The sequence below is a fragment of the Phodopus roborovskii genome, unplaced genomic scaffold (assembly GCF_943737965.1).
Source record: "Phodopus roborovskii unplaced genomic scaffold, PHOROB, whole genome shotgun sequence".
Classification (NCBI taxonomy): Eukaryota; Metazoa; Chordata; class Mammalia; order Rodentia; family Cricetidae; genus Phodopus; species Phodopus roborovskii.
In genome coordinates, this window is record NW_026126525.1 from 27,423,561 (window position 1) to 27,451,177 (window position 27,617).

General features: G+C 43.6%; 1 protein-coding gene across 2 annotated transcripts in view; it reads left to right on the forward strand.

Annotated features, from left to right (window-relative positions):
- The window catches only part of Lnx1 (ligand of numb-protein X 1), a 104,035-nt gene that overhangs the window by 56,646 nt on the left and 19,772 nt on the right, over positions 1-27,617 (forward strand). For both annotated transcript variants that reach the window (XM_051198349.1, XM_051198350.1), the window contains 4 exons: positions 17,415-17,656; positions 18,305-18,457; positions 21,730-21,932; positions 24,955-25,326. In XM_051198349.1, the coding sequence (XP_051054306.1) occupies positions 17,415-17,656; positions 18,305-18,457; positions 21,730-21,932; positions 24,955-25,326 (970 nt within the window). The remainder of the gene's footprint in view (positions 1-17,414; positions 17,657-18,304; positions 18,458-21,729; positions 21,933-24,954; positions 25,327-27,617) is intronic.

A 27,617-nucleotide genomic window follows, 5' to 3' on the forward strand; every position in this document is an offset into this window, starting at 1 on the left:
TATGGGAGAAATGGGGGAGGAGGTAAATATGACTAAAATGTGTAATGTATGAAATCTAAGAATAGCAAATAAACATGGGAAGGGGGAGCCAAGCACTGGAGTGTTAATAAAGTGTCAATAATAAAGACAAAGATTTTTTTGAGAACTTGTGCTGGACATTAAAGACTTTGTGACATTTGCTCCTTGAAACATTTTAGTTGTGTGTGTGCTCTGAGAAATGAATGAAGAAATTAAGATCATAAAAAAGTAGAAGTTCTTTTGAATGTTTCTTCAATTTTACAGGCAGCTTTTGAGCAAGGATTAGGGTGACTAGTTTTCACATAGGTAATTACAATCAGATTCTAATTACTAATAATTGCTACAATATTCCCATATCACCCTTCAACAAAGCTCATTGAGAGCTGAGAGCCTGTTACTGTTACTTCCCAGTGCTGGCTTTCACTTCCCTCACACATCTCAGGCTTATCACTTGGGCTTCAGATTCCATAGATTCCAAAGGCTTAGTCATTCAAGATAATCAAAAACTCTACAATGTGATTTAAGCCCAGAAATATCACTGTTTTTTAAGATGACTTTTCAATGTAGCCCTTGAGTTCAAGTTCAAGAAATAGGGACTGGAAAGATAACTCATGGGTTAAGAGCACTTGATGCTCTTCCAGTGAACCCCAATTTGGTTCCCAGCACACACACACACACACACACACACACACACACACACACACACACACTAATAATTAGTGGTCAGTCAAGTATAAGCAGGCATGTGTAATTCAATTGCATAAATAACCAGTGAGATGAAAAGTCTGTGGAAGTTGTTCTCAGCTGTGGGTTGTGGCTCCACCCTGTAGAGCATACCTTGATGGGTCAAGTATCTGAGACTGGAGTCCCACGGTTCTGACCTCAGTGCCTGCTGGGCAGACAAGGCATGTTCATGTGTTGATGGTAGAATGGTTAGGCAGTATGGCTCACAATATACCATCTCTAAGTGTGCACTATGTTTGTCCCAATTATGGACAAACAGTACAAACACACACATACACACACATACATGTATATGCATTTACACTTGTGTGTATAAAAGAGAATGTTGAAAGATTTGCTACTAGCAGCCTAACAGAATTGGAGAGATGAAACCATGAGTTATTTTTGGTTTTCTGTATTTCAAATTTTTCTTCTCTGAATCTGCTGCTTCTTTTGCCATGAGCTTGACACTTGGAGGCTTCCTTGGTTACTCTGCCTGGCACTTACCTGGGCTCTCTCAATCATAGTCAAACACTCTATGCTTGCATAGCCAGGGCTTCATCTACTGAGCCCCTGCCAGTTACTTTTGATGATAAATCAGAAAAGAGGGGCTATTTCTATTTCATTCTAATAAGACTAAAGAGGTATTTAGTGACTGTATACCATAACCACAGTTTTATATACAAATGGAAAATGCAAAAACCATGGCACCCATGGGCATGTACCAGGGAGCTGCCATTTCTGAAATGATAGGAAATACATCATAACACACTGTTCTTTCTTACAGTGGATGAAGCATAGTATTCTGCATGAGGAAAATTCAACTTTTACACTTTGCATTATAGTTAGAACCTTTTAGAGTTAAAAACAAATGTATCCTCTTTGTGATTGGTTGAATGCACAGAAGTCAAACCTGAAGATATAGAAGGGCAAATGCATAGCTCATGTTGGCCTTGTTGGTATGCCCATTTTATTTCTGTGTGAAACTGCCAGCTACAACCAGGGCTGTTTTAGGAGTTCCCAACCTTGACTCTTACTTGACTGTAGTTGTCACTTAGATGTCTATGAAATGAGTGAATGAATGAATGAGTTCAGCGAGGTTATAGATTGGAAAAGTCACCCATTTGTGGTAGAGTTTGGTATAGTAAAATGCTTTGCAGATTATAGTCACATCGCTTTCATTACATTGCCTTATAGTCTATTACTGTACCTGCTTTGTATATTAAACTTTATCACATATATATATGTTTGGGATAATATACACTTTGGTCCTAACTGTGGTTTCAGGCATCCACTGAGGGTCTTGAGTGTCACCCCCAATCCTATATTATACCTTGAAGTTTCCAAGTGAGATTAGAAGTAAACCTCAATTAAATAGTATTTGTTTGAATGGTGGCCATAGGGGAGAGGCCAGCTTGGGCACAATCATGCAGCCAAAATGGGTGACATGAGGAGAGCCAATTGCTATGCATCAGACTGCAAGAGGCTGATCTAGTGCAGTGACTGGCTTGTGCCCAGTGAATGAGCTCAAGCAGAACTCTAGCTAAGGGACAGCTCTGACAAGAGAACCCAGGGACTAAACCCAGAGTTCAAAGTCCTGCAAATGGGAGAAACATCACTCTGTGTTCCACATTTGCATAACCTAATTTTGAGCTCACGAAATGTGATTTGCAGAAAGAGTGCTATTGTTTCCTTTAAACATGTTGAAAAGAAAAGCAAACATAGAAAGTGCTTGGAAAGATAGGATTCTTTTATCTGCTTCCTGCAAAAAGAAAAAAAAAAAAAAAAGATGTTAGCACAAAGACGCCAATGTCTTCCTGTGACACATTGGCAAACAGGGAGGAAGAACACAATTTCTCAATATCCAAGTGTCCAGGCGTATGTTTTGGAGAGTCAGTGATGTCCAACCTGGAAAGGGCTGAGACAGATGAGGCATTTTCATAGTTACCCAAGGATTGCCACATAATGGATGTGGAGGAATGGAGGAAGAGTTTTGAAATGTCATCATCTGGAAATAATTTCCACTTGAGTGCCATGCCACCTTCTCCCATGTCTGTCTCCACATGGAGCTGTGACCCCTCTGTACAACCCCCCGAGACTGAATGGACTTCACAAAAACACAAAGACCAAAAGAAGACACTTGCTGGCATCTGGGTGCCCAGATAATTTGGAAAGTCAATCAGAAAACCACAGTGGTCAGGCTGCCCTAATTCCTGTTACTCCAAAAGCCATTTCCCATCAACCCTGAAGTTGGAAAGCAACTGCTACATAGACCAGTTCTCCAAATTGTGGCGTGTGTGTGTGTGTGTGTGTGTGTGTGTGTGTGTGTGTGTGTGTGTAAATTTAACCCAGGCCCATGTACATATTATGTGGTCACTCTGCCACTGAGCCATATCTCTATCCCTCTTTGTATTTTATTTTGCTATTATTTTTTGTTTCTTTTGAGACAGTCTCACTCTACTGGCCAAGCCAGTTTGAACTCACTCTACATACAGCAGAGCTTGTGATCCTCCTGCCTCAGCCTCCCAAGTAGCTAATATCACAGGCCAATGCCACTAGGCTGAGCTCATTTTCAAGTACTTAAAAGTAAGTAGAATAATTCTCAATGGAAACAAAAATTGCAGGGACCAAAGGTTGGGCAGAAAACTGGCCTCCTTCACCGCCCCTCATGCACATCAGAATCCCTGCACAGTTGACAGAAAAGCCTTGTTGTCTGTGGCTTGGGAATCACTAGCTCCCCTCCCCCAAGATGTCCAGGAAGAGAAGTTGATGACCTCTAAGGGGCCAGAGAGTCATAGGATGGATAAACTACCCTGACGTCTCTATGAAGAATTGACTTGGCATGTGGACTGTGCCCAAACCCTCCACCATCCCTCATCAACTCCTGTCAATCGCACATCTGGTTTGGGCTTTGGAATTCTGCTGAGGCACCCCAGGGAGCAGCGCTCATATTTACCAGACTCTCCTGGCTATCTGCTAGGCTTTGTCTAAGCTAAACAGTGAGTTGATTCTTTGAGTATCTGGGAAGCACTGGAATTACAATGCACTTTAGAACCACAAGGGTTGTTGCAAAGGAACTACTCAAGCAGCCCTTGGGAGGAGGGACATTTTGGGCATCCGGGTAGAACAACATAAAAGCGAGCATACACTCAGAGGCATCTAAAACCGTGAAATTCCCACCCATTCCCCAAGTAGCTCTCATTAAATCAAAACATAGGAAATAAGAGCATCCTATTGGGAGTCACAGCTCTGACTTCACACTGTCTGCTACTGATGAGGTGACCAGCTCATTGGGTATGCCTGGGACTGAGCACTTTTAATATGGAAGTTCTGCATCTCAGAACCAGGTTAGTCCCAGGCAAACAGGGACTGCTAGTCTCCCTGTGCAAATTAAGCTATGCATTGTTTCCAAATCTGCAAAAGAGAGATATTGATCGCACTCGCCTGCTAGGTTATAATGGATATTAAATAGGTTGAGCGTAAGGTGCTCAGACTTCTGAGCCATCTTCAGGACAGTGACATTGTTAACATTGTCATAAGACAGATACAAATAGGATTTAGATTAACATCAGAATCCCAAAGCTATATCTGACTTTCAGCTCTTGCTGCCATGTTGAATCTCATTGTCTATACTTGTAAAGTGGGGGTAACATCACCCAGTTAGGACAATATTGGATAGGCTAAGCCCCAGTTCCATGTCTGTTAATAAAGAAAAGCACCAATCTAATGACTGTCATAAGCACTGTCATGAACAGGAGCAAACACTCCTCTCTTGGGAAAGCTGGATTTCAAAACAAATGCTCTGCCTTATCCCTGCAGGAGTGCATAAAGTCCAGAACTAAAGAGCTCCCTCTAGAGGCAGAATAAATAACCCACCTAGCAGTGCCCACAAGCCCAGATAGGAGGATCCTTTTAAACTTCTGCTTCTAGGAGGCAGAAGCCAAAACTATTCCCAGAGATAATTAGGTTATTTATGGAGATGAAGAATGGCAGCGAAGCAGGAAGCCCAAGGGCATTCCGGGACCTAGGATGTGCACTGTGTTGGCAAAAGGCCCCAGTGACAGGGCAGAGGCAAGGACACAGGCAGTGTGATGGCTGTGCCTCGTGTCTCTCAGCTGCAGGCCTGAAGGCACAGGCTTGATTAGAACAGGCTATGCTTGGCAGATCATACTGCCTGAGTTCTTCATGTAGCCATGCAGTGGGGGATACAGCAGTAAAGAATAGGACATTCCCAATAGCCTCCTTCTAATTTTCCTTGTATTTCCCCTGCTTCCCCTGTTCCAAGCACCTCTCAGTTATCAGCCACCATCCATGTAGGCGTCTTACAACCCTAATGTTCACACCTCAAAGAGAGGTCCACCATCCCCTCCAGTTCCGAGATGTGTAGGCCTAGGAAGGTTGTTAGATTCTCTGTGCCTTAATCTCTCACTGGCAAGCTGGGGTATAGTGGTATTTTCCTCTTAGGGTTGGTGTGAGGATTGAATGGATCAATGCACTTGGAAGTGTTCCACAATGTGCCTGGTCCATAATACATAGCAAGTGAACTGTCTGTGTGAATGATCCTAACTATTGATCCTGCATGGTGAGTTGAGACTCGAAGGATCAAAGCACAGATCCAGGTTCTTACAGAAGCCAACACTTTTGATTAGTAGGGGGGAAAAATAGAAGAAGGAAAGCCATTCATATGAAAAGAAAAGAGACACACTTCTTCATTATGCTTTCTTCCCATCTAACCCTACCCCTGTTCAGAGACTGGCCCACTGGACCTCAGGCATGCACAGCACCTTGGGTAAACTGAGGCATGTGTGCATACTGGGGTTGGCATTGGACTATTCATTACCTGTGCAAACACCATCCTGAGGGCACATGGCCCCTCCTCACACCCCATGTCTATCCCAGAGCCTCAGGCAGCTGGAACCCAACTTCCCATTTCACATGGCTTCTCTGCTTGTTTGGAATTTTTCCTTTCTGGTGTTCATTAACTAGTGAACCAGGTGTTTGGAGAGACCTAGAGACCTTTCCCCCAGTGGTTTGCAGGCGGAAGAGAGAAACTAATGAGGGGAGGCAATGTGTGGCTGGTGGGGAGATAGGAAGTCTGTCGGCTCTTTGAGGTAAGACCCATCTAGGTTCAAATTCATAGTCTGGCTCTAACCTCACTACCAGAGGGTGACCTCTTTGACTTACTAACTCATGCCACTGTCATCCAAGACTACACATAAGCACTAATGTTCATTGCTGCCATTGTTTGTGGTGCTTTCTTCATTATTGGTCACTTACTTAAAGGTAAATGACCCTGAGTTCTCATCGCAGGGAGCATGGATTTTAACCTAGAAAGCAGATGGAGCAAAAGAATGTTAAGAATAATTTTTCTTAATGTCCTTAGCTCAAAGAATTGTTTGAAAAGATACAAATATAAGGAATATCCAGTCAGAGTCAGAAAGTTCCTGGTAAAGGGCTGTGTTCAGGACCAGAAAGCCTGGGGACTAGAGCAGTCCCATTAACAGAAATTGCACTGCTGTTACTTGAGTCTCTTCCAAGCAGCATGATGAGAAGTAATTGGCAGGGATGGGTCCAACTCGAGGGTGGGCTAGCAAGGCTCAGTGGAAGTGTCTGGAAGATTATGCCTAAAGCATTTATTTTTATCTCAAACACAATAGAGATTTCTAGTGCTTTACATTAAAGACTTATGAAATATTGTCATATATTTAAAATATATAGTCTCCCTGTTCGCCTCCAAAAAAAGGATTAAGGCAGCTTGCAACTATTAAACCATGTCTAGGTCAGCACAATTAGAAGCATAAATAGAAAGTATATAATAAGACGGAGACAAAAAAAAAAAAAAAAAAAAAAAAAAAAAAAAAAAACAGCTCTTCTCAGAAACACAGCCTGTGCTGCCCTGTCTGCCTGAGCTTTGTGTACTGCGCTGAGGGTCAGGACAGGCATGAGTGTGCTCTCTTGCAAGCTATACTCTTTGGGAGAGAAAGAATAGTCACTTAAAAGGGAAACAATGGATACAGTGGCACGACCATGAAAGCCTAGCAATAGGGTGCTGAGGCAGGAGGATTACAAGTTCTAGAATACCCTGTGCTACATGGTGAGGATCTATCTCAAAAAAAAAAAATCAAGGAAAGAGAAAGAAATGAAGGGAAGGAGGGAGGAGGAAGGGAGAGAGAAAGGAATTTTAATTCTATCTCTAAATACATGAAGTGGCTGGCTGGCAGTTGGCAGTGGCAATCCTGTTTAGGCCAATGGTCAGAGAGCCTGAAGCAGTACCTTGGAGCTAAGCACTGTTTGCTTCATAACTCTGCCTCCTCCTCCTCTCCAGTCTTAGCATCAGACTTCTCTGTCCTACTGTCCTACCCCATGACTTAGCCTTGCCCAATCATGATGGTTCTGTGTCCCAGGTTTTACCTACAGTTCTACCCTGACATTTCTCCTCCTCGTGATTTCACTTCTGCCCTGTTCCTTTCCCATCAGCATGATGAACGCCACCTTTTCTAACACTCACCATGCACTTGCATCCTCAGGGTTTTTGAATGGAGTGTCTACACATCTTGGATATTAGCTGATATCATTCATTTCTCTGGACTCACCTCTTCTGATATTTAATTGCTGCCTTTTTGTATGTCTCTGTAAGGGTGTTGGATCCACCGAAGCTGGAGTCACAAACAGTTAAGAGCTACCATGTGAATGCTGGCAATTGAACCCAGGTCCTTTCAAAGAGTGCTCGTATCGCTGAGACATCTCTTCAGCCCCAACTCACTTCTTCTGAAAAGCCTTCCCTGATGCCCCTAAGCAGAGTGAATGTGCTCCTCCTCTGAGTTCTCCCAACACTGGTCTCTACTTGCATCTCTCCTTTAACAAGGCATAATGGTTTTCCTGTTTCCATGTCAATCCCTAGTTACTCTTCATACAATAATTTTCTTTGCATCTATGGTGTCTATCATGCACCTTGAGGTACACTAATTACACTAGTTACTGCCCGTTGCCTTGCTACTGAATTCCAGGCAGTGTTGGGCATTTCACATGAATATTTAAACTTCATCTTAAATAAACATCCCTGGGTCCATTTGACATATGGGAAATGAATCAGGGGAACTGACTGTGGAATTTGTCTAGATTTGCAGAGTGGTAAGGTGGCAGATCTGATTCCCAACTAGATGTTTTCAACCTGAAAGTCTCTATTTTTTTTTCACCACCCCTTGTTTCTTACTTGGCCCTCTGTGAATTCATTGAATAAGAAGATGTATTTTAGTAGTATTCTAAAAAGCCCCCACTGTACCAATGTAATGCATCAAAAGAAGGTATGTGGTCAAAAGCACTCATTAGTGTTGAGTATAGGCATGATTTAAAGCATATACTGAAGCTGAGTGTGGGACACAGGTATATAATCCCAGCATGCAATGGGTTAAAGCAGGAGGGTTATAAAGCCAAGGCTTTCTTACCAGTCTGGGCTATGCTTTAGTGAGAACCTTCCCCCTCCACACCCAAACAGAACAAAGCAATGTGTAATGAAGTATATGGGGAAAATAAAGGCCAGATAAAAATATATTCTACCTTTTCGTCCTTCCTCATCCTTTTGGTATTGAAATATGTGGGACTGAAAAGGGATATGATGAGCTTGCAGAGGGAAAGGGGCCCAGGCCCATATCATAGTCAACCACGGATAACTATATGTTGTCAGGGCCATGTGGGCGCATCCTGGAATTCCCAATGTGGTGTTTCAACACAATGCTGCAAGGATGACGGTTACTCAGTTGGGTTCAACAGATATTTACTTACAGCCCTGTGGTTGCCCAGAGTGAACCAGTTAGCAGATGTCAAACTGGTATCTCTATCACCAGCCAGGAAAGACATGGGAATCCATGAGCTGGCTCTTCCCAAGCCCCAAGAGGAGAGACAAAGACATCGACATCCAAGAGAGGGATGCTGCATCTCCCTCTGGGAGGGGCTGCATCTCTGTTCTAGAGAAGGATGCTGCATTTCTGTCCTAGGGAGGGATGCTGTATCTCCATCCTAGAGAAGGACACTGCATCTTCATCCTAGCTAAGGATGCTGTAACTCCATCCTGGAGAAGGATCCTGCATGGCCACTGATTCATTCTATTGGATTGATTGTGGTGCTCAAACTAGTTAATTCCATCTCACTGTGAAACACTCTTGTTTCTTTTTGTTTGCTCTTTTGGTTTTTATGTGACAGTCTTCCTATGTAGCCCAGGCTGACATTGACTCAAGTCCTCCTAAAGCATACTAAATGCTGGGATTTCAAGCATGTACTACCACACCTGATCATTATCAACTGTGTCTTACCACACCTGTCTGTACCATAGTTATCTAGTATAGAAACTGCCACTACATTTGGAACTTAAATTAATTAATTACATTATTTGGAAGGTTTATTTAGGTCTTAAAGTATTGTTCCATATGCTGACCAGATAACTCAGCAGGTAAAGGCACTTGCCACCAGGTCTGATGACCTGAGTTCCATTCCCAGGATCCACATATGGAAGGATGGAGTCAATTTCTAGAAGCTGCCCTCTGACCTCCGCACACGTGTGCTGAGAATGTCCTCTCCCATAAGTGAATGATTATAATAATTTTAAAACTATTTATCTTAACTAAATACCTGTCCATGTAAATGTTTCTCTGTGAAAGCCACCATGTCAACAGTCATTACATTCAACTGTTTTTTCATGATCTGTTAGAGGTTCTGAACCCCTATCTTGAAGAGTCTGTTCATGTACACCACATGAGGTGGTGAAACTCAACCTTGATGCTGAGACTGAATGGTACCATGGGAAGCTCAGGGCATCAGATGGCAAAGACAGGAGAGACTGTTGTCCTTTGTATAAGAACCAGCAGCATTCAGTCGTAACAAGCATCCACCTCAATGGCCTTGTCTAATCCTAATCACTTCCCAAAGACTCCCTTGTCTAATCCAAATGCCATGCTCAGGTTAAAATTCCATAATCTTAATAACACAGGAGAATTACATTTCAAACTCAAAAATCCATGAGGGATTAAAACCATGTTAAAACCATAGCAGATATTGCATTGAGAATAAATGAGAAGAACAGTGTGGAGCATACAACAGTTAGGTTAGGGCAATAACCCAGTGATAAGGTGGAGCAGGGTGGCAGGAGTGAGGAGAATCTGCTGGTTTCTGGATAATTTATTGTTGTTGTTAGATTGTTCATGGGATGCCAAAGGAAAGAGAAGCATCAAGGATGAATCTGATGTTTTTTGGCCTGGACAAATATGATGGATGTAAGGAGCTATTTAACACAATGGCAGGGGAAATCGGGATGTGTGGATGTTATGTTGAGGATGTGTATTGGATGTCAAAATGAGGATGTGGAATGTCTGATAGCTGAGTCTGGAGCTCGGGGAAGCTCTGGGCTGGAGGCCAGGCTGTGTGAAGGAAAAAACATGGAACTCACAACCTGGTTCAGACTCCAACTTCTTATGGTGGCCTTGAACGAGGTATTTCTCCCTTCCACCATCCTCATCTTTACGGAAGTGGTGATGCCTGAGAACTAGTGTCTCAGGACAGTTGGGAGGGTTAAATGAGGCCACGTCCATAAAACAGAGCACCTAGCACAGAGACTAGTGAGTGTTTGCTGCCTCTGGCCAGCCTCCATTTAGTCACCAGACTCTATCAGATGCCATGAGGCTGACATGGACCCACAAAGTCCTGGAATGTCAATAAGGGCTCTGACTCCATCCCACTAGCAAAGGAGAACATTTTCCCAAGGAGTTTCTGAATAAGAAGAAAAGGTTTTCCGTGTGGTTTAAGTGGATTGGAAGGTGAGAGACTGTAAGCCAGAGGAGGGAAAGGGGGGGGGGGCAGGCCAAGCACAAAGCCATGGGGGTGTGATGTCAGAAAGATCAGAGCAAGAGTGGCATCCCCAGGGGAGTTAAGGCTGGGCACACAGGAGCAATGCTTTATCCTTGGGGATCACCAGTACCCTGACAGCACATAGCTTATTTCCTAATAGCCTCCATGAGGGACAGCAGGGGCTCTATTCTGGAGCCATTTTTTTTTCTCCCTGTAGCAGAGCCTTCTAACTGGTCCCTGGACCTCCACCCAAGGCACAGATTCAGGGCTACTCATCCTTTGCTAGGGAGGTGGCAGAAAATCAAAAGCCCCAGAGCCAGCTGATGACAGGAAGCTCACTTCTGTCTGGAGTCCTCGGCCCTTAACTCTCTCTGCATGGAAAAAAATAATAGGACTAGATGTCTCCTTTCCAGTTAAATTCTAGCATCAGGCAAACTATCAGTTCTTTTGAAAAAAAAAAAACAGTTGAGATTCATTCTTGATCACTAACTTTATCAGAAAAGCGACCTGGGACAGACCAGAGAAAAGGGAACCCTCATGAGTGCCCATCTTGCCTCTGTGCCCAGGAGCACTTCACACCTCATACAAGTAACAGAAAGCAGACCACCAGAGAGTTACATTGTTTCTTCTTTGTTTAGTTGGGTTATTTATTTATTTGTTTGTTTATTTATTTATTTATTTATTTATTTATTTATTTATTTGACAGGGTTTCTCTGTGTGGCTCTGGCTGTCCTGGAACTTACTCTGTAGACCAGCTGGCCTCTAACTCAGAGATTCCCCCTACCTCTGCCTCCCAAGTTCTGGGATTAAAGGTGTATGCTACCACCTCCTGGCTTCATATTGCTTCTTAGAGAACTGAAAAGAGGAAAACAGGCCCAATTCTCCTGCATTGGAGTTTCATTTTTACTCGTGGTTGGAATGTGCTTTGAGATACATGTGTGTTTGTTTTGTTTGGACCACACAGTATTTTAAAGCACAGTTTGTTGCCAACATTAAAAAAAAAAAAAAAGATTTCACATTAAAATGTGGGTTTTCGTATCCAGATTGGTTGCTTCTGACAACACTGGACTAGCCTTCTCAGCAAAAAGCTCTGTAATGGCAACTGAGTCCATACTATAATCAACACTGTTCGCCAGAGTTACTGCCTGGATTACCTTGCTCATTTCCTCACTTGGCTTACCTAACCTATGAGTTTAGTCCCTGGGTTAAAGTGAGAGCAGACAGGGCAATTAATGGATTCTGAGTGAGGAGCTGAGTCATGTTTGTATCAAGAGTACATTGAGAGAGGGAGTGAGAAGATTACCTCAAGGGAGGGTTGCATTGTCTGGATGGTGCTGTGAAGGTAGGGGCTTGCTTTCTTGTGGGCAACTTGCATATTATCATAAGCGGGCTAGTTCACAGACAGCAGGAGTCCTTCCTGCAAATTGTGACCCATGTCTGAGGTCCATGTGGAGCCTAGTCTCCAGCTCCCCTTAGCAACTCATATCACAGACTAGAGACTATTGTAGGAAGGGGATTCATTTTCTCTTCACACGTTCAATGCTCCCCCAATCCCAAATTCCAGGGCACCTGCTGCTGGTTGGTGTCTTCAGAAGCAGACTGATCTGTCACTCGGCTGCTGGCTTGGTGGGGGTGGGGGAGCTCGGGATCAGGACTTCATCAGTACCAAGAAAAAATGATTTCAGGATGCTTGTTTGAACAGACAGCATATCTAGAGTTTGTGGTTTGTGATGGAGAAATTGTGTTCTGTGTTCCGTATGCTCATCCTTCAAGTTCATGGCCATCAGCACCTGAGAGTACTTAAGGCTCAGGGTAACTGAAGGGAGCATAAATCCTGCTGGCTTTGAACACAGCCCAGGGTGCAGCCTATCTTCCTGTCCTGGCCAACATTAATCAGCTCTTCCCCTTCTCCTTTCCTCGTTTGTGCCTGTAAATCAAGAGGCCCCAGTATTAGTCACTGCAGAAGCGATAATTAGTAAGTACAAGCCACCACTTTCATCCATCACTCTGTGCCTCAGATTCGGGCTAAGCCAAAAAGATGGAGAAAGCTGACATTACATAAGGATGAGTCGTTGCCCTGGGTTTTTTCAGAGCTTATGAGTCTGAGTGTTTCCATGTAGATTCTGCACCCTCCCCAGCTATTATAACTACAGCTAGGACTAGAGTGCCAAGGAGAAGTCCAGTCATTCATTTAATGCCACTTCCCTTTTCTGAACGCAAACATGTGTCGTTAGAGCCCCAAGAGGAATATGAGACAGCAATGGTGTCTTAATGGTATGGTCTTGGAAATTTATCCTCTCCAGTGCTTCTTAAAGCACAAGAATGAGATTCAGCTTTCCCAATGGGACAGGCTATGTTCCTTAAAGAAAGCCAAAGTTTGTGCCATTCCAGTCACCCATGTTCTAGGGAAATGGATTTTCTGCTCTGGCTGAGCACATGGTAAAGGGCATTGCTGCCCACAGGAGAGGCCGTCTCCAAATGCTCTAACAAGTCATGAACTTCCTTTCCATGCACTGCTGACCATGTTGCTGGCTTACAGAGAAGTGTTCTGCTCTCAGATTACAGCTTTGGCTCGGAGTTTTTCCATCACACAGTATTTCTTCCAATTTTTAAATTCCCTGTATCAACCACTTTACTTTCTTCTGAAGCGGAATAATTCCAAGCCAAAGCAACTGATGAGAATGGTAAAAACTTCACCAATTCAAAAGGGACATTAAGGCTTCCCAGGGGGAGGTCTTGGGGCCTGTAGTGGCCTGTCCATTTTTTAGAAAGTAAGGGTGTGAAGTTGTGTAATCACAAGCCCTTTGTACTAAGACTAAAACCACATCTCATCACATTTAAAATGCCATTGGTTACTAAAAGCATTGCAGTGTATTTTCTGCAATGAAAAAGGAATCTTAAAATGTGTCTCCAGTTAAATCACCCCAAACACCATTAAACCTTGCTAGGTTGCTACACTAGACTCCATTGGCTTTAAAATGCACTTAGGTCCACCCAGCAACTCCCTCTGGCCTGGGCTGCATTGCTTGGTGTGAAACCGGTAATCCTTTTCCATGACAAATGTAGTACTGTTTTTCATTTCTTTTGGGAGTGTCTTTCTAATGAAATAAAACATTATTTTATTGTTACATTAAATATTTACATTAGTTTTAAGCTCTGTCTGTCTGTCTATGTGCCCATAAGAACAGGAGGAGTACTTATGAAGGCCAGAGGAGTCATGTCCCACAGGATCTTGAGTTACAGGAGGTTGTGTAAGCCACATAACATGGGCGTTGGGAGCTTAATTAGGACCCTCTATAAGAGCAGTATGTGCTCTTAACCACTGAGCCATCTCTCCAGCTCTGAAATGGGGTCTTGTAGTGCCAAAAAGAGATCTTAGCAGTTAAGAGCACTAGCTGTTCTTCCAGAGGACTTGGATTCAGTTCTCAGCACTAACACAATGATTCACATCCATCTGTAACTCCAGTTACAGCGGATTTGGTGCCCTCTTCTGGCCTCTGCCAGCACCAGGCATGCACATACATCACACATATAGGTGTAAGCAAAATATTCATACATATAAAATAAATAAAAATAAATCAAGAAAGCAAAAATCATTTGATTTTTCCCTTGCAAGAAAATAAAAAACACTGTAGACATTCTTCTAAGGATGGATATCTGCTTCAATAAAACAAAATTGGACTCCTCTGCTTTTTTGTTTGTTTTATATATTCAGTAAGATTTCATTCTAATACTGAAGTGTAATGGCCTCTGCATAAATATATTTTAATCATATTCTTTTCCTTTCCCCAACTCCTCCCAGATTGTCCCCACTTCCAACCCAGTACAACTTTGTGTTCTTTCTCTCTCCCTCAAAAAGAAAGAAAAGAAAAATAAAACAAACAAAAAACCCAATAAGTAAAACAAAATAAAGCAAAACTAAAAGCACACAAAAGCATGGGTATCTTTTGGGATGGCCAACTATCCTGGGGCATGGAGGCCTGCCTGGAAGTGTAATTGATATACACTTTCTCCACTGGAGAAAACTAATTTCCCCTTTTCCAGCAGGTAGCAACTGCAGATAGCTTCTGATTAATAGTGGGATTCTATATCCCACTTAGTGCTGGGAAGTTGTCTGGTTTGAGACTGTGCAGGTCATGTGTGTGTTGTCTCAGTCTCTCTGAGGTTTTATGTGTATGAGTCCTGTTGTGTCGGGAAGACACTGTTTCCTTACAGTCTTACTACCTCCTCATCTGTAGAGATCCCTGAGCCTTGAGGGGAGAGATTTGACAAAGATGTTCATTTATGACTGAATCTTCCAAAGTGTCTCCCTGTCTGCACATTGTCCAGTTGTGGGTCTCTGTGTGACAGCCAAGGGATGAGACCTATGGGTATCAATATGTTCATGATGGATTCTATTGTAAGACATATGCATGGCAACTACACTCTGTGAGGTAAAGAAGCATGAGTCCGGCACAGTGGGAGGGATATTTCAATACTGCAATGGTGTCAGCCTTGCTCAGGAACTGCTGCTGGGCGGCAGATGCTGCTCAGCATCCTCAGGACATCCTTATCTCAGACATGGGATAGTAGGAGAAATGAGTGTCTCAGCATGGCTGAGTTCAAGGAATGGCTTCCCTTTCCTGAGAACTGACTGTGTATAACAAGGTTCTAAACTCCGGGCTGAACTTCACGTCAACCAATCTTTATGCCAAGATGCATGTGTAGGATGAGAATCTTAAGCAGTATGGATAATTTTTAGTGTTTGTTAAATTTATTTCTAAGGTGCATGAATTGTTTATGGCTAGTGTGTATATTGATTGATTGCAATGGAGAGGGAAGGCCACTGAGGCCAAAAGAGTGTGGAATCCTCTGGAACTAGAGCTGTAGGTAGGAGTGATCCACCTGACATGGTACTGGAAAGTAAACTCCAGTCCTCTGAGTCATCTCTACAGTCCCTGGGGAAGAAGTTTTTACCACTTGATCTAATTATTTCAAATCACATAGCTAGGTACTTTCAGGGCAGGTATTCTGATCCTGCCTCTAGGATCCTTCCAGTCAGCTCTGTGTGTCCACAGTCAGTCTGAAGCCTACCAACTGCAGACTCCCAATAGCTCTCATCTTCTCTCAATGACACAAAACATCACTCAAGTAAGGTTGCAAATGCTTATTCAGTTGGGTGCATCAGTACACTCCCATAATCTCAGTACTGAGGGAGGAAGATGGTGAGTTCCAGGCCAGCCCGGATCACATAGCAAGAGTTTGTTCCAGAAAACCTAAATAAATAAATAAATAAATAAATAAATAAATAAATAAATGCATGTTCATTTTAAATAGTTCCATCACAGTATGGCTACTATGTTCTTTCTTTTAAAAGAATAAAATAAAAATAGAAAGACAGACAAAGAGGTGGCCTAATGGATAATGGCACTTGCTGACAGGTTCGAGGACCTGAGTTCGATTCCTAGAACCCACACGGCAGAAGGAGAGAAATGACTCCCACAAGTTTTTCTCTGACTTCTGTGTGAGCTCCTGGTGCACACACACACACACACACACACACGTAAAAAAAGAACAATAAGCAAATAAATAGAAAATAAAAGACTTCAGTCATATACAGCAGAAATTCTCAACCTTCCTAATATTGGCAACCCTTTAATACAGTTCTCATGGTGTACTGACCTCAGCCATAAAATTATTTTGTTGCTACACCATAACTTCAATTTATGAGTCCTAATGTAAATTATGAATCGTAATGTAAATATCTGTGTTTTCCAATGGTCTTAGGCGACCCCTGTGAAAGAGTCATTTAACTCCCAAAGGAGTTGTGAGGCACAGATTGAGAACCTCCGATACGGGGTTTAGGTAATAAACTGGTAAGAATACCATGGTCAGCACACCTATGTTAGGCAAATGGCCACTTGAAGGAGTTCATTAGTAAGATTTCTGTTTGGAACAACAGCTGTGTCATCTGGCTACCCTCTCCAACAGTACAAAACATCCCCAGTTCCTGGCCAGAATCTTTGTCAGAGAACTGAGATGACTAGCCTAGTGGCAATGCAATGTGTTAGTGAAAAATTAAGGGTCTAATTGATTCCAATGTTGGTCTTCTGAGCCCTGGACATCCCTCCTCTTCCCTATTGTACCAAAGACTGGTCTGCTTTACAAAGTTTGTTTTTTTGGTGAAATGGAATAAGCAAGAAGGATAGACAGAAGGAAATGGACAGAAGGGTTTTCTGTTGTTAACTAAAAAACAAAACAAAAAACAAGGTGTTTTTCCTTCCCAATGCTGTGATATGGCATTTTCCCGTGTGTGAGAGCCCCTGGTGTTGGTCCCTCTGAAGTGCTGGGGAGACCCTACCAGACCTAGGAGTGGGACAGGAATGGAAGCCACCACGCCTACCCCTAGAGAACAGTAGTTCTGAGTAAACCTTGTGGTTTTATGGCAAGGGCAATTCTGTTTCCATGGTCAGCTAAATACAAGATCTGGGAGTGACCTCGTGTGTTTATGTCCAGTGCTGCGGGGCCAAACCCAAAAGAAAGGGCTGAGAAAGTGATGACAGGCTCTCGTAGTCAAAATATAGACACCAGTAAGAAGCAATTGCCAAGTCCAAATGTTAGAGACCTCCACCCTCACAGTTGGGTAGATTTGATTTCCTACTGCTCAGCAGCCAATATGGACATGCTAGGAGAACGTAATCGGCAATTTAAAAAATTACTATCTCAAGTCATTAACACATCTGCCTGGAAAGCATATATTGAATGAGTATGTGTGAAAGGGAAGGGGTATACAGGGACAGATGTGTGTATTGGAGCCCCAACTGGACATTCTAACTGCCCCTTTGGGTTTGTTACAGCTGCAAAGGTGCCTCCCACTATGGCCTAACCAAGGACAGGAAAAGGCACTCGCAAGATGGCTGTGCTGATGGCTGTGCCAGCCTCACAGCAATACCACTGTCCCCAGAAGTTTCTGCAGCTGCCACCATCTCTTTAATGACTGACGAGCCTGGCCTAGACAACCCTGCCTATGTGTCCACAGTGGAGGATGGTGAGCCAGTAGCCAACCCCTCAGACTCCAGCCCGAGCAACCGAACTAGGGGTGAGTCACATGGGTGGATGCCTGGGAATGGGCTCTTGGTTTTCTCTGGGATTGCCCTCTGTAGAATACTGGTGGTGGAAAGTTCTAGAAATGTTTTTTGTAAAAGGGGAAACGGTTCTGGTAGTTTTCACAGCCACTCTGTCCAGTTCTCCAAAGTGAAACGCAACTGTGAGTGCTCAAGTCTTCTAACCACTGTGTAATCTGACTTGGTGAAGGTCGTTGAGGTGAGGCCAGATGAATTACAGTTCCTGCCGTGTGGGGACCTCCCCTGCCTACTGTAAAGGGTGTTGTTACATTCATTCTCACCTAAAGGTGAAGAAAAGATCTTACATAAATGAGATACACTTTCCATTACAAAAAAAAAAAATTAGAAGTACGGGTAAAGAAACTGTTATCACTAAGATGCAATCACTGTTTTAATAGTATTGTCCCATTTCATATATTTTTTACACATAGAAAATTTCCTTTTTGCTGTTGTCGCATTTTTGTTTTGAGGCGAAGTCTCGCTGTGCCTGAGCTTAGCTTTGACTTCCTGAGCTTCCTATTCAACCTCGTGAGTGCTGGGATGACAGGCACATAGCAGCACACTTGCCTGAAGGATGATGTCTGTGAACCTGTAACTCCTGTCTCCATTACATCTCTCCTCAGCGAGGCCCTTTGAGAGGTCCACTATGAGAAGCCGGTCTTTTAAGAAGATTAACAGAGCTCTGAGTGTTCTTCGAAGGACAAAGAGTGGGAGCGCCGTTGCCAACCGCGCTGAGCAGGGCAGGGAGAACTCCGAGAACGACACTGTCCCTGAAGGTCAGCCGAACCCCCACCCCACTCCCAGGCTGGGTTTCCAGGGTCACTTCAGGGATGGTGCCAGCCTGGCCCCCAACCACCCTCTGGGACCCCTGCCTTCCCAAGGGTACAGCATGGGTTCTTAACCTTAATTAGCCTCCCTACCTGAGCAAGGGCCGAAACGGTCTCCTTTGTCATCTTTCCACACAAATGAGGGGAAACATTTCTTCTTTGTCATTCTCACTGCACAGCACTATACATAGTCTTCGGTTGAAGCAGAAAAAGTTACTGCGAGTTCTGTAGAGACTGATAGACAGTTGTTTCTTTTTTTGCTTTAATTTTCTTCATTCGTGTATTTATTGTGTGTGAGTGGAGGTGGGTGTGAATGCCCACATACATGTGCCCTGTGTGTCACAGTGCAGGTGGAGGTCAAAGGGTTGTTCTCCTTTCGCCATGTGGGACCTGAGGCTACAACTCAGGTCACCAAGTGCCACCAACCTATCTTGTGGGCCCTTGTAAAGCATCTATGTTTGTTTGAGAGAGGCTCCATTTTGCAGTCTTGGTTAGTCTAAAACTTATTATGTAGCTCAAGCTAACCTCAAACTTACAGTGACCCTCCTACCTTTGCCTCTTGAGAGTCTTGGGCTTGCAGGTATGCACAGCATCTGGTTTTTAATAAACTATACAGTAAAATAATAACATTAAGAATAATAACAGCTCTTCAGCGCCAGCTAATGCTCTGGGTCGTGCATATGTCATAAGAATGCTGAGAAGAAGGGTTGTCATTTCTAGTTCACAGATAAGGAAAATGATCCCGAGAGGTTAGGAAAGTAGCCCAAAGTCACACTGCTAAATAAACAACAGAGAGGGGTGGGGGGAGCCCTGGCTCTTTTGACACCTTCCAAAACATGCTTTGGAGTTGAAAGTTAAAGCCTCAGGCATTTTATTTACTCTGCCCTTGGAAAGTTCATGAGCAACCAATGAGACTGCTCGTCTATGCTGCCCTCTCCCCATGAGCCCTCCATGCTCTCCCCTCACATACCTGTGTGGCTGCTCATGCCTCCTGGCTGCTGGCCAACCTACACTCTCCATCTCCCTCTTACTGCCAACCTAACTCTTTACCTGGAACAGGGATGAGAAGCTACCTTCATAGGGTTGGTAGGAGGGATGAAAGTACACATTTCAATTTCTTAGTTCAATGCCCAGAAAAGAATGTTTTAAAATCATATTAGTCTTCAGACAAAGAATTTTGATCAAATTCTTTTGTGTCTATACTAGGACAATCTGACAGTTTAAAGAATCATTTTAACCCTTTGAAGTCACGAGGATCTCACTGGCCTGGCTCTAAGAAGCATCATTTAAGAGTGTGGTGTTGGGCATGTCCTTTCTAATCAACTCAGATATCCTCTAGTTGTTTAAATTAAGGAGAACAATGTTCGTGTCTGTTGTAAGTGAGGAAGGGGATAAAGGGAGAATCGGGAGCTTATATGATTATTTCCAAAACACTCTTTACTTAAAATAATTTTTCAGAAAGTTTCCATTCCCTTGATTCCAGACATAGTCTGACACATGCTTAAGGGCTACTTAATGCAAACAGAGCAGCTTAAACATTAATTGAGCCCAGTCACCCCCATGCTGTTAGCACTAGGAACTGACAGATTGAGACTGCTACTCACAGCCTTGCAGAGCCATTTACTGACGTTAAATTAAATCTGGAGTTTAAGATCGGCATTCACAATGTCACGAGCTTCCGCTAGCCCCTACATTACCTCGTTGTTAATTGGGCTGTATAGTAATTGCAAGTAGCTTTTTTTTTTCCTGTGTAATTTTCATAGAGAATTGAGTTCATTTAAACAAATGAACTATGGTTATGGGTTTTGAAAATAGTCCTGAAGAGTGGCTTATACAGAACCAGGCTCATAGTATATCTTTCCAGGTGACAAAACTAGAGAAGACTCTTAGGACAAAGGCAGCTGTCAGCAGCTACTGGACACTGACTGTCCCTGCCTTCTGCATCCTAACTGAGCTTCAAGCTACACAAAGGAGCCACTTCCTAGCTAGTCTAGGTGTGGCACATCCTTAGCAGTTGGTGTCCCCTCTAGATACTGTATTCCAACTGGAGTGAAAACAAGTGCCAGTCAGTGCTTCTGGGTTCTTGGTCCCTAGGGCCTGTCCCTGTGGACTTCGATCTGGCTGTGAACATCTGGCTCCTGAGAAACTAATGAGGCTATGAGCATACCTATCATCAGAGGCCTGGTGTTCCTGACATGGTCATCTTACTTCACAGCTATATTTTTCAACAGACACACACATGTGCACGCGCACACACGCACATGCACACATGCACTCACGCACACATGCACGCACATGAGTAAAGGAGGGTAGAGCTGCCTAGTGACCCAGATAACTACTCTCTGGCACAGCCAGGGTTGGTTCAAATACTAAAGTTAGGAAACACCAACTCACTCACATGATCTTTGACTTTTCTCTCTAGCACTGAGTTCAGTGATCCCGGTAGATGAGGAACAAAGCTCCAGAAGGTGGCCATAAGACCATGATCATGGCCTCTTCGTGACTATAAATGAGGTTTTTTGAATGCCTGCTATTGACTGCTAGAGGGGCTGATGATTTCTAGGGCTTGAAAAGCAGAGTCTCTGAGATCTTCCAAAATAATCTAAGAGGACAGAAGAACAGATTCTGGTTTTGTTCCTTGATAAGAGAGTAATGTAATCTCAGTTCATTCCCTTAAGACCTCTGTTCATTCTGTTCTAGCTAAGCATCAGCTGAAGGCTCCCATGTACAGAGAGACCTGTGCAGAGAAGCATGGAGCAGCCAGAAATCACTGCCTTGGCTGTGTAATCAAAGCAATTTAAACATTAATCGAAGCAGTCAACCAAGTACTATTAATATCGGGGCAGCCAGGTTAAGACAGCTACCTGCAGCCTGATAGTGAAGCCAGTCGCCAGATTCTAGAGTCACTAGGTGACATGAGACATCAGTATAGATAGCAACAATGGAAGGTTTAATGCCGTGAGAAGTTAGAGTCAGTCTTACAGGAATCATGTGTTTAGAGACAGCAAGGAGAAGAGGGATTGGGGTAAAGTTTAATTGGAAGGGATTATTTCATGCATGCCTTGGAGGAAAAATTGGGTTTCGGCCCAGGATGAAAAACATTCCAGCAGAGAAATATACACTGGCACCAAGGCAGGAAAGTGGGAAACACGCACAAGGAGCAGCAAACAGTTTAGTTTGGCAAGAAGGTCTGAAACAAATACTGTTTTTGTCCATTTCAGTCTTCCCAAGGTTGTACCACCTGATTCCAGATGGTGAAATTACAAGCATCAAAATCAATAGAGTGGATCCCAATGAAAGCCTCTCCATTAGGCTTGTGGGAGGCAGTGAAACCCCACTGGTCAACATCATCATCCAGCATATTTATCGTGATGGAGTGATTGCCAGAGATGGACGGCTGCTGCCAGGCGACATCATTCTCAAGGTGCTCATAAGGCATGATCGTGTAACTATAAGCTTACAAGATCATGAGCTGTAGGCTAGGAAAGGCACATACTCTAAATCCTTAAAGTAGACAATGGTTAGATGGATAGGTGGGAGGATAGATAGATGGTTGTGCAGAGAGATGGGCGGATAAGTGGACGGGTGGAGGAAACTTCAGAGCCAATAATGGATGGGTAGATAGGTAAGTGGATAGATAATTAGATAGATGGGTGGATGGGCAGATGGATGAATGTGTGGATGGGTGAATGGATGGGTAGGAGAATGGATAAGTGGATAGGTAGATGACAAATGGGGGATAAGAGAATCTACCTATGGCAGATGGAGTGGCTATAATGAAATAAAGATAGACACTCATCTCCACAGTTATACTGAGATAAATCTCATATGAAGAAATTCTAATATAGTTTGGAGGGGGTCTTTCATTCCCTTTTTTTTTTTTTCTCCACTTTACTCTTTCTTTTCTTTCTCTTCTTGCTCCTCCTTTTAAAAGAAACATTAGTACAAAATAAGCTCATTGATGGCAGCTGCTGTGTTTTATCTAATTGTGTTCAGAATCCTCCTGTGGCTCAACAGCCATCTCTAATCTGGTCTCATGACCCAGAGGCATTCCGGAGGACTCAGGGGTGGAATGACCTGGCTTGGGCACACTGTCCTCCAAGGCACGGTTGAAAGGGAGACTTCAGAGAAGAATTTTCCAGACAAAAAGAAAATGGGGGGGGGGGACTGTTGCTTATCAGACAGATGCCAAATGTGAGCCAAAAGGGACTAGCAAGCCCTCCCTGCTCATCTCCTGCTTATCTGATGCTCAGATAACAGTTCCATCCCACCCTTCTCAGGCAGCAGAGGGATGACTCCTGTCCCAGCACGAGTTGTTTGTTTTGCAAACTAATTGGGACAAGAGGAGAAATAATTGAAAGGGGTTACTGCAGAAATGTTGACACTGGTCTCTGGGGTGACCACCAGGCAGGGCCCATCACTCAAGGGGGCCACAAATACTGGGACCACAGTCACAGCAGGACTCTCTCCCTATTCCAATGGAGACTACTGTGCATGGTAGGAGGGAGGCATAAGAAAATTCTGTTCTTGGCCCTTGGCTGGAGGCAATTTGAAGATAAAAGACATGCCAGGGACCTATACCAAGTGGCCATGACTTCTCTTGATAGTAGGCTCTGCCACCTTCCTGGTAGCGGTCCCTTGTGTTGGACAAGGGGGAATCTTGTATTCACTGAGGCAGCCCAGTCCATCTCTGAGTTGCAGCAGGAGGCAGTGGTTGACCTCAAATGAGGTTCTTTCAAAGCTCATTTTTCCAAAGTGCCTCTAACAGTTGGCTTCAAGTACAAGCAATCTTCTTAGCAAACTCCCAAATCTAAGTAAGCAGAGTGCAGGGCTGCTGGGAACTGTTTTCTTCCAGAACGGTGACAAACACTGGGGGCTGTATCCTCCAGGCTGGGCCTGTGGAGCCAGGGTAATTAAAGCCAGAAAGTCAGATGCAGCAGCAGCCCTGTGGATGGATGGTTAGTGAGGCCCCAGTGAGAGGCCCAGGTTCAGGATAGTTAAGGAGAGCTATGGAGTGTGCAGCCTTTCAGTAAATAGCCTAGACATGTCCTTGTGCATTAGCTTATTTGAAATTATTGAAGCCCCACAGCCCTTTATAGTTAGAGCATTAGCAGAAGACCCTGCAGACATCCACCTCAGTACCTGAAGTTCCTATACACACTGTCACACTCATACCTGCAGATGCACACCCAGGCCCACTCACAGATACCATATCATACAACACACACATATACCCAAGCATACTCACAGATACCATATCATACAACCCCCCCCACACACACCCAGGCCCACTCACAGATACCATATCATACAACACACTCACACACATACTCATGGATACCATATAGTATAACACACTCACACACACCCATCTCAGGCAAACATGCTCAGATCCACTCACAGATGCCATATCATTCACCCATTTAGGTACATTCACCCAGATAATGTGAAAACACATTCTGCACACACTCAGACACATTCACTCAGACACATTCACACCAATGCCATAACATACAGATACATCCACACTTTGTCAGGCACACTCATACAGATGTTTTGACATGCAAATACACTCATATGCACAGGCACACTCACAGATACTACAACAGAAAACACTGACACATGTTCAGGGACATTCACACAAATATTCTACATACACACACATTTAAGCACATACTCTTCCTTCCTCTCTTTCTCCCCCTGCCCCCTCACACACACATACCACAGAGTAACTGGGGGTGGAAGTATGGGCAAAATTCTGTTCAAGATTTTTGGAAAGAAAATATCAACTGGTTTTGGGCTGAATAGTGTTGGATATCATCACCGGGTGTTGAGGTGCAGATCAGTGGCCAGGCCTGTGCTCTGCATGTTCCTCACTTTAAGAGTATATTCATTTGAGCCAGGCAGTGGTAGTACATGCCTTTAATCCCAGCACTCTGGAGGCAGAGGTAGGTGGATCTCTATGAGTTCAAGGCCAGCCTGGTCTACAAAAGTGAATTCCAGGACAGCCAGGACTGTTAAACAGAGAAACTTTGTCTCAAAAAACAATATGTGTGTGTGTGTGTGTGTGTGTGTGTGTGTGTGATTTGAATAGAATAGGAAAGTGCCCCCCCTTCTTTAGAATCAAGTAAAAAAAAAACTAAAATTGGCAGGTGGCAGAAATAAACAGCAGGATTCCACAAGCAGACGTATGGGCCTGTGTAAGGACAGGGGCAAAGGAAGGCAGTGCTGCCCCATAGAAGCCAGAAAATTACTGCAGAAAGTTAGGCTTTTTGAATACAGGATAAAAGGAGACAGAGGAGCAGGCTAGGAGACAATATCCTGGTTACCCTGTGGACTTGGGCTTGTGTTCATTTGATCCTTGTGATGGATGCTGAGGATCAAACCTGGACCTTCTCAGAAGGCTAATGGTAGGTACACTCACTGTCAAATGGCCCCACCCCTAGGTCAATGGAATGGACATCAGCAACGTCCCTCACAACTATGCCCTGCGGCTCCTGCGGCAGCCATGCCAGGTGCTGAGGCTCACAGTGCTGCGTGAGCAGAAGTTCCGCAGCAGGAGCAATGGACAGGCGCAGGAGTCCTATGGACCTCGGGATGACAGCTTCCACGTCATTCTCAACAAAAGCAGCCCAGAGGAGCAGCTTGGCATAAAGCTGGTGCGCAGGGTGGACGAACCTGGGGTGTTCATCTTCAACGTGCTGAATGGGGGTGTCGCTGACCGACACGGCCAGCTAGAGGAGAACGATCGTGTGCTGGCCATCAACGGACATGACCTTCGATTTGGCAGTCCAGAAAGCGCAGCTCATCTGATTCAGGTGGGTCAGAAGTCTCCCTGAGATCCCAATCAGAAAACCCACAGGAGCAGGAACACTGAGCCCAGTATCATGTGTGCCACTCGAGCCTCCCTCTAGGGAAGTCAAGGAAGGGCTGGCAGTTTCAGTGCTACTGTCCAAGTAGCACTAAACTAAGTAGCACCCAACTAACATGAATGATGCACCTTGGATCATGACCTTTGCTGAGAGTCTTACAGTGTACGTGCTCTCTCTCTCTCTCTCTCTCTCTCTCTCTCTCTCTCTCTCTCTCTCTCTCTCCCCTCCCTCCCTCTCCTACCTTTTTCCTCCAGTTTTGCTTTGCTTCTATTTTATGGTTACCTTTCAATAAACTATAGAAGCCTATTATATTCTAAAAATACCTAGAACAATGCCTAGCAAGGTTAAGCACTCGATGAAGTGTTTATTATATGTAAGTATTTAACTAATGAATTAGTCATATTACAAACAGGTAAATACATGTATTACATATTGCTCATTAATTCCATCTCTGAGGGATTTTTTTTTTTCAAACCACTTACCACAGAACCAGATCGACATTTGTTTTTACATGCTCTTTGTCCCTATGAGGTAACCTCTACTTTTTATCCTTTTCACTTTGCTCAGTTACCATTGGTTGAGCAGCCTCTATGTACCAAGCAGTGTCCAGTACAGTGGTAACAAGGTAGCCATGGTCGCTTGCTTCTCAGAGCTTGAAAACTTCCTGTCCCTGATGTTGTACAATCAATAAGGCAGAGTTAGACCAGGAAAAAAAAAAATGAAACAACAGCCACATGTGAAAAGAGAAATCCCTTTGTTTCCTTCAGGAAGATGCTATCTTAGCTTAATTTCTTTTTTTCATCTTTAAAACCCAGACCCAAAGTAATTGCCAATATTTTTTCATGTTACACCTGCTAGCGCCCTCTGCAGGTCACCCTGTGCAACTCCCACTCTGAAGCTCTTTGCCAACTGTACTTTCACAATCGGCAAAAGGAAAAACTGTTATGTTAGTGGGAAAAAAACTTGATTGCACATGGCATTTTACTCTTGAAGATTAATAACAGAAGAACATGTTTTTCCCTGAGAAAGTCAATGTATGAAGTCAAATCTTGCCTAACAGTGGGAATTCCTTAAAAAAAATTCCAGTGCTTGTTAAACAAAGCCAATCTGCTTTATAAGCAGAAAGGAAACTTTTTTTTTTTTCAGAAAGCCTAGGCAAAACTTGTTGGAGAAGAAATGTAAAAAATAAATGCTGTAAAAAAAAAAAAAAAAAAAAAAAAAGCTCAGCAATAGTTTGCTGTCTCTGAAAAGTGCATTTTATTTATGCGATACTTGTAACACACACCAGGCTGCAGGGATTAAACTAAGCACCCTTCAAAGATTGAGACTCAAATTTCCACCCGGCCCCAGCCGTTGGCTATGCTGCCCATATGTGTCTCCCCCATGAATCATATTTGCCTCACAAAGAAATTCCCAGACAACATGTCCTCTTGGTCATGTTCTCTCCCATCAAACCACACTTTTTTTTTCCTTCCTACGTTACTTCAGAGAAGAGTTATTGCAGAGGCCACAACTGTTTTAAATTGGACCAACTTTACATATGTTGAGCCCCTAACCTCGGTGTATTCAGCAGCAGCCTGAGTAGAGAAGTGCCCAGTGTTGAGACATGTGCAGAGTTGAGGCCCCTTGAGAGGAAAAGTCTTAAAGAGAAAGACACCTCCTACACAGAGCAATGAACTTCTTAGCCACTTAGCAAGGACCATGCCGGTTTCCACCATTGCTAATCTCTCCAGCTTTTTTTTTTAGCATCCTTATTGGAATAACTATATGGAAAACAAACCTTTTGGAATTATCTGATGTCATACTTTCGATAACAGAACAAAGTGATAACAGATCAAAGAGGGGAAAAAAGATGTCTCCACATCTGTATCCCAGAGGGTTAGCATATTCCATCCAGTTATCACCACAAAAACCTAGGAATTCTAAGAGGAATGCTTGTTTTGAAGAATTCCCATCCACAAGCAACTCTAGATTAGTGAGTTATGTTTGTTTAGGGGTTCAAATATATGCAGTCAACAAAGAAAGCAATTGTGCATTTAAAATTGAGTAATCGTCCATGTGTTCTCTCTCTCCTCCTCTCTCTCCTCCTCTCTCCTCCCTCCTTCTTTCCTTCTTTTCCCTCCATCCCTTCCTCCTTCTCTCTTCCTTCCTCCCTCTCTCTCCTACCCCTCTCTTGCTTTCTTGCTAACCCCAGAAACTGAAAAAAAAAAAAAATCAACTCAATTTATGGAGGTTGA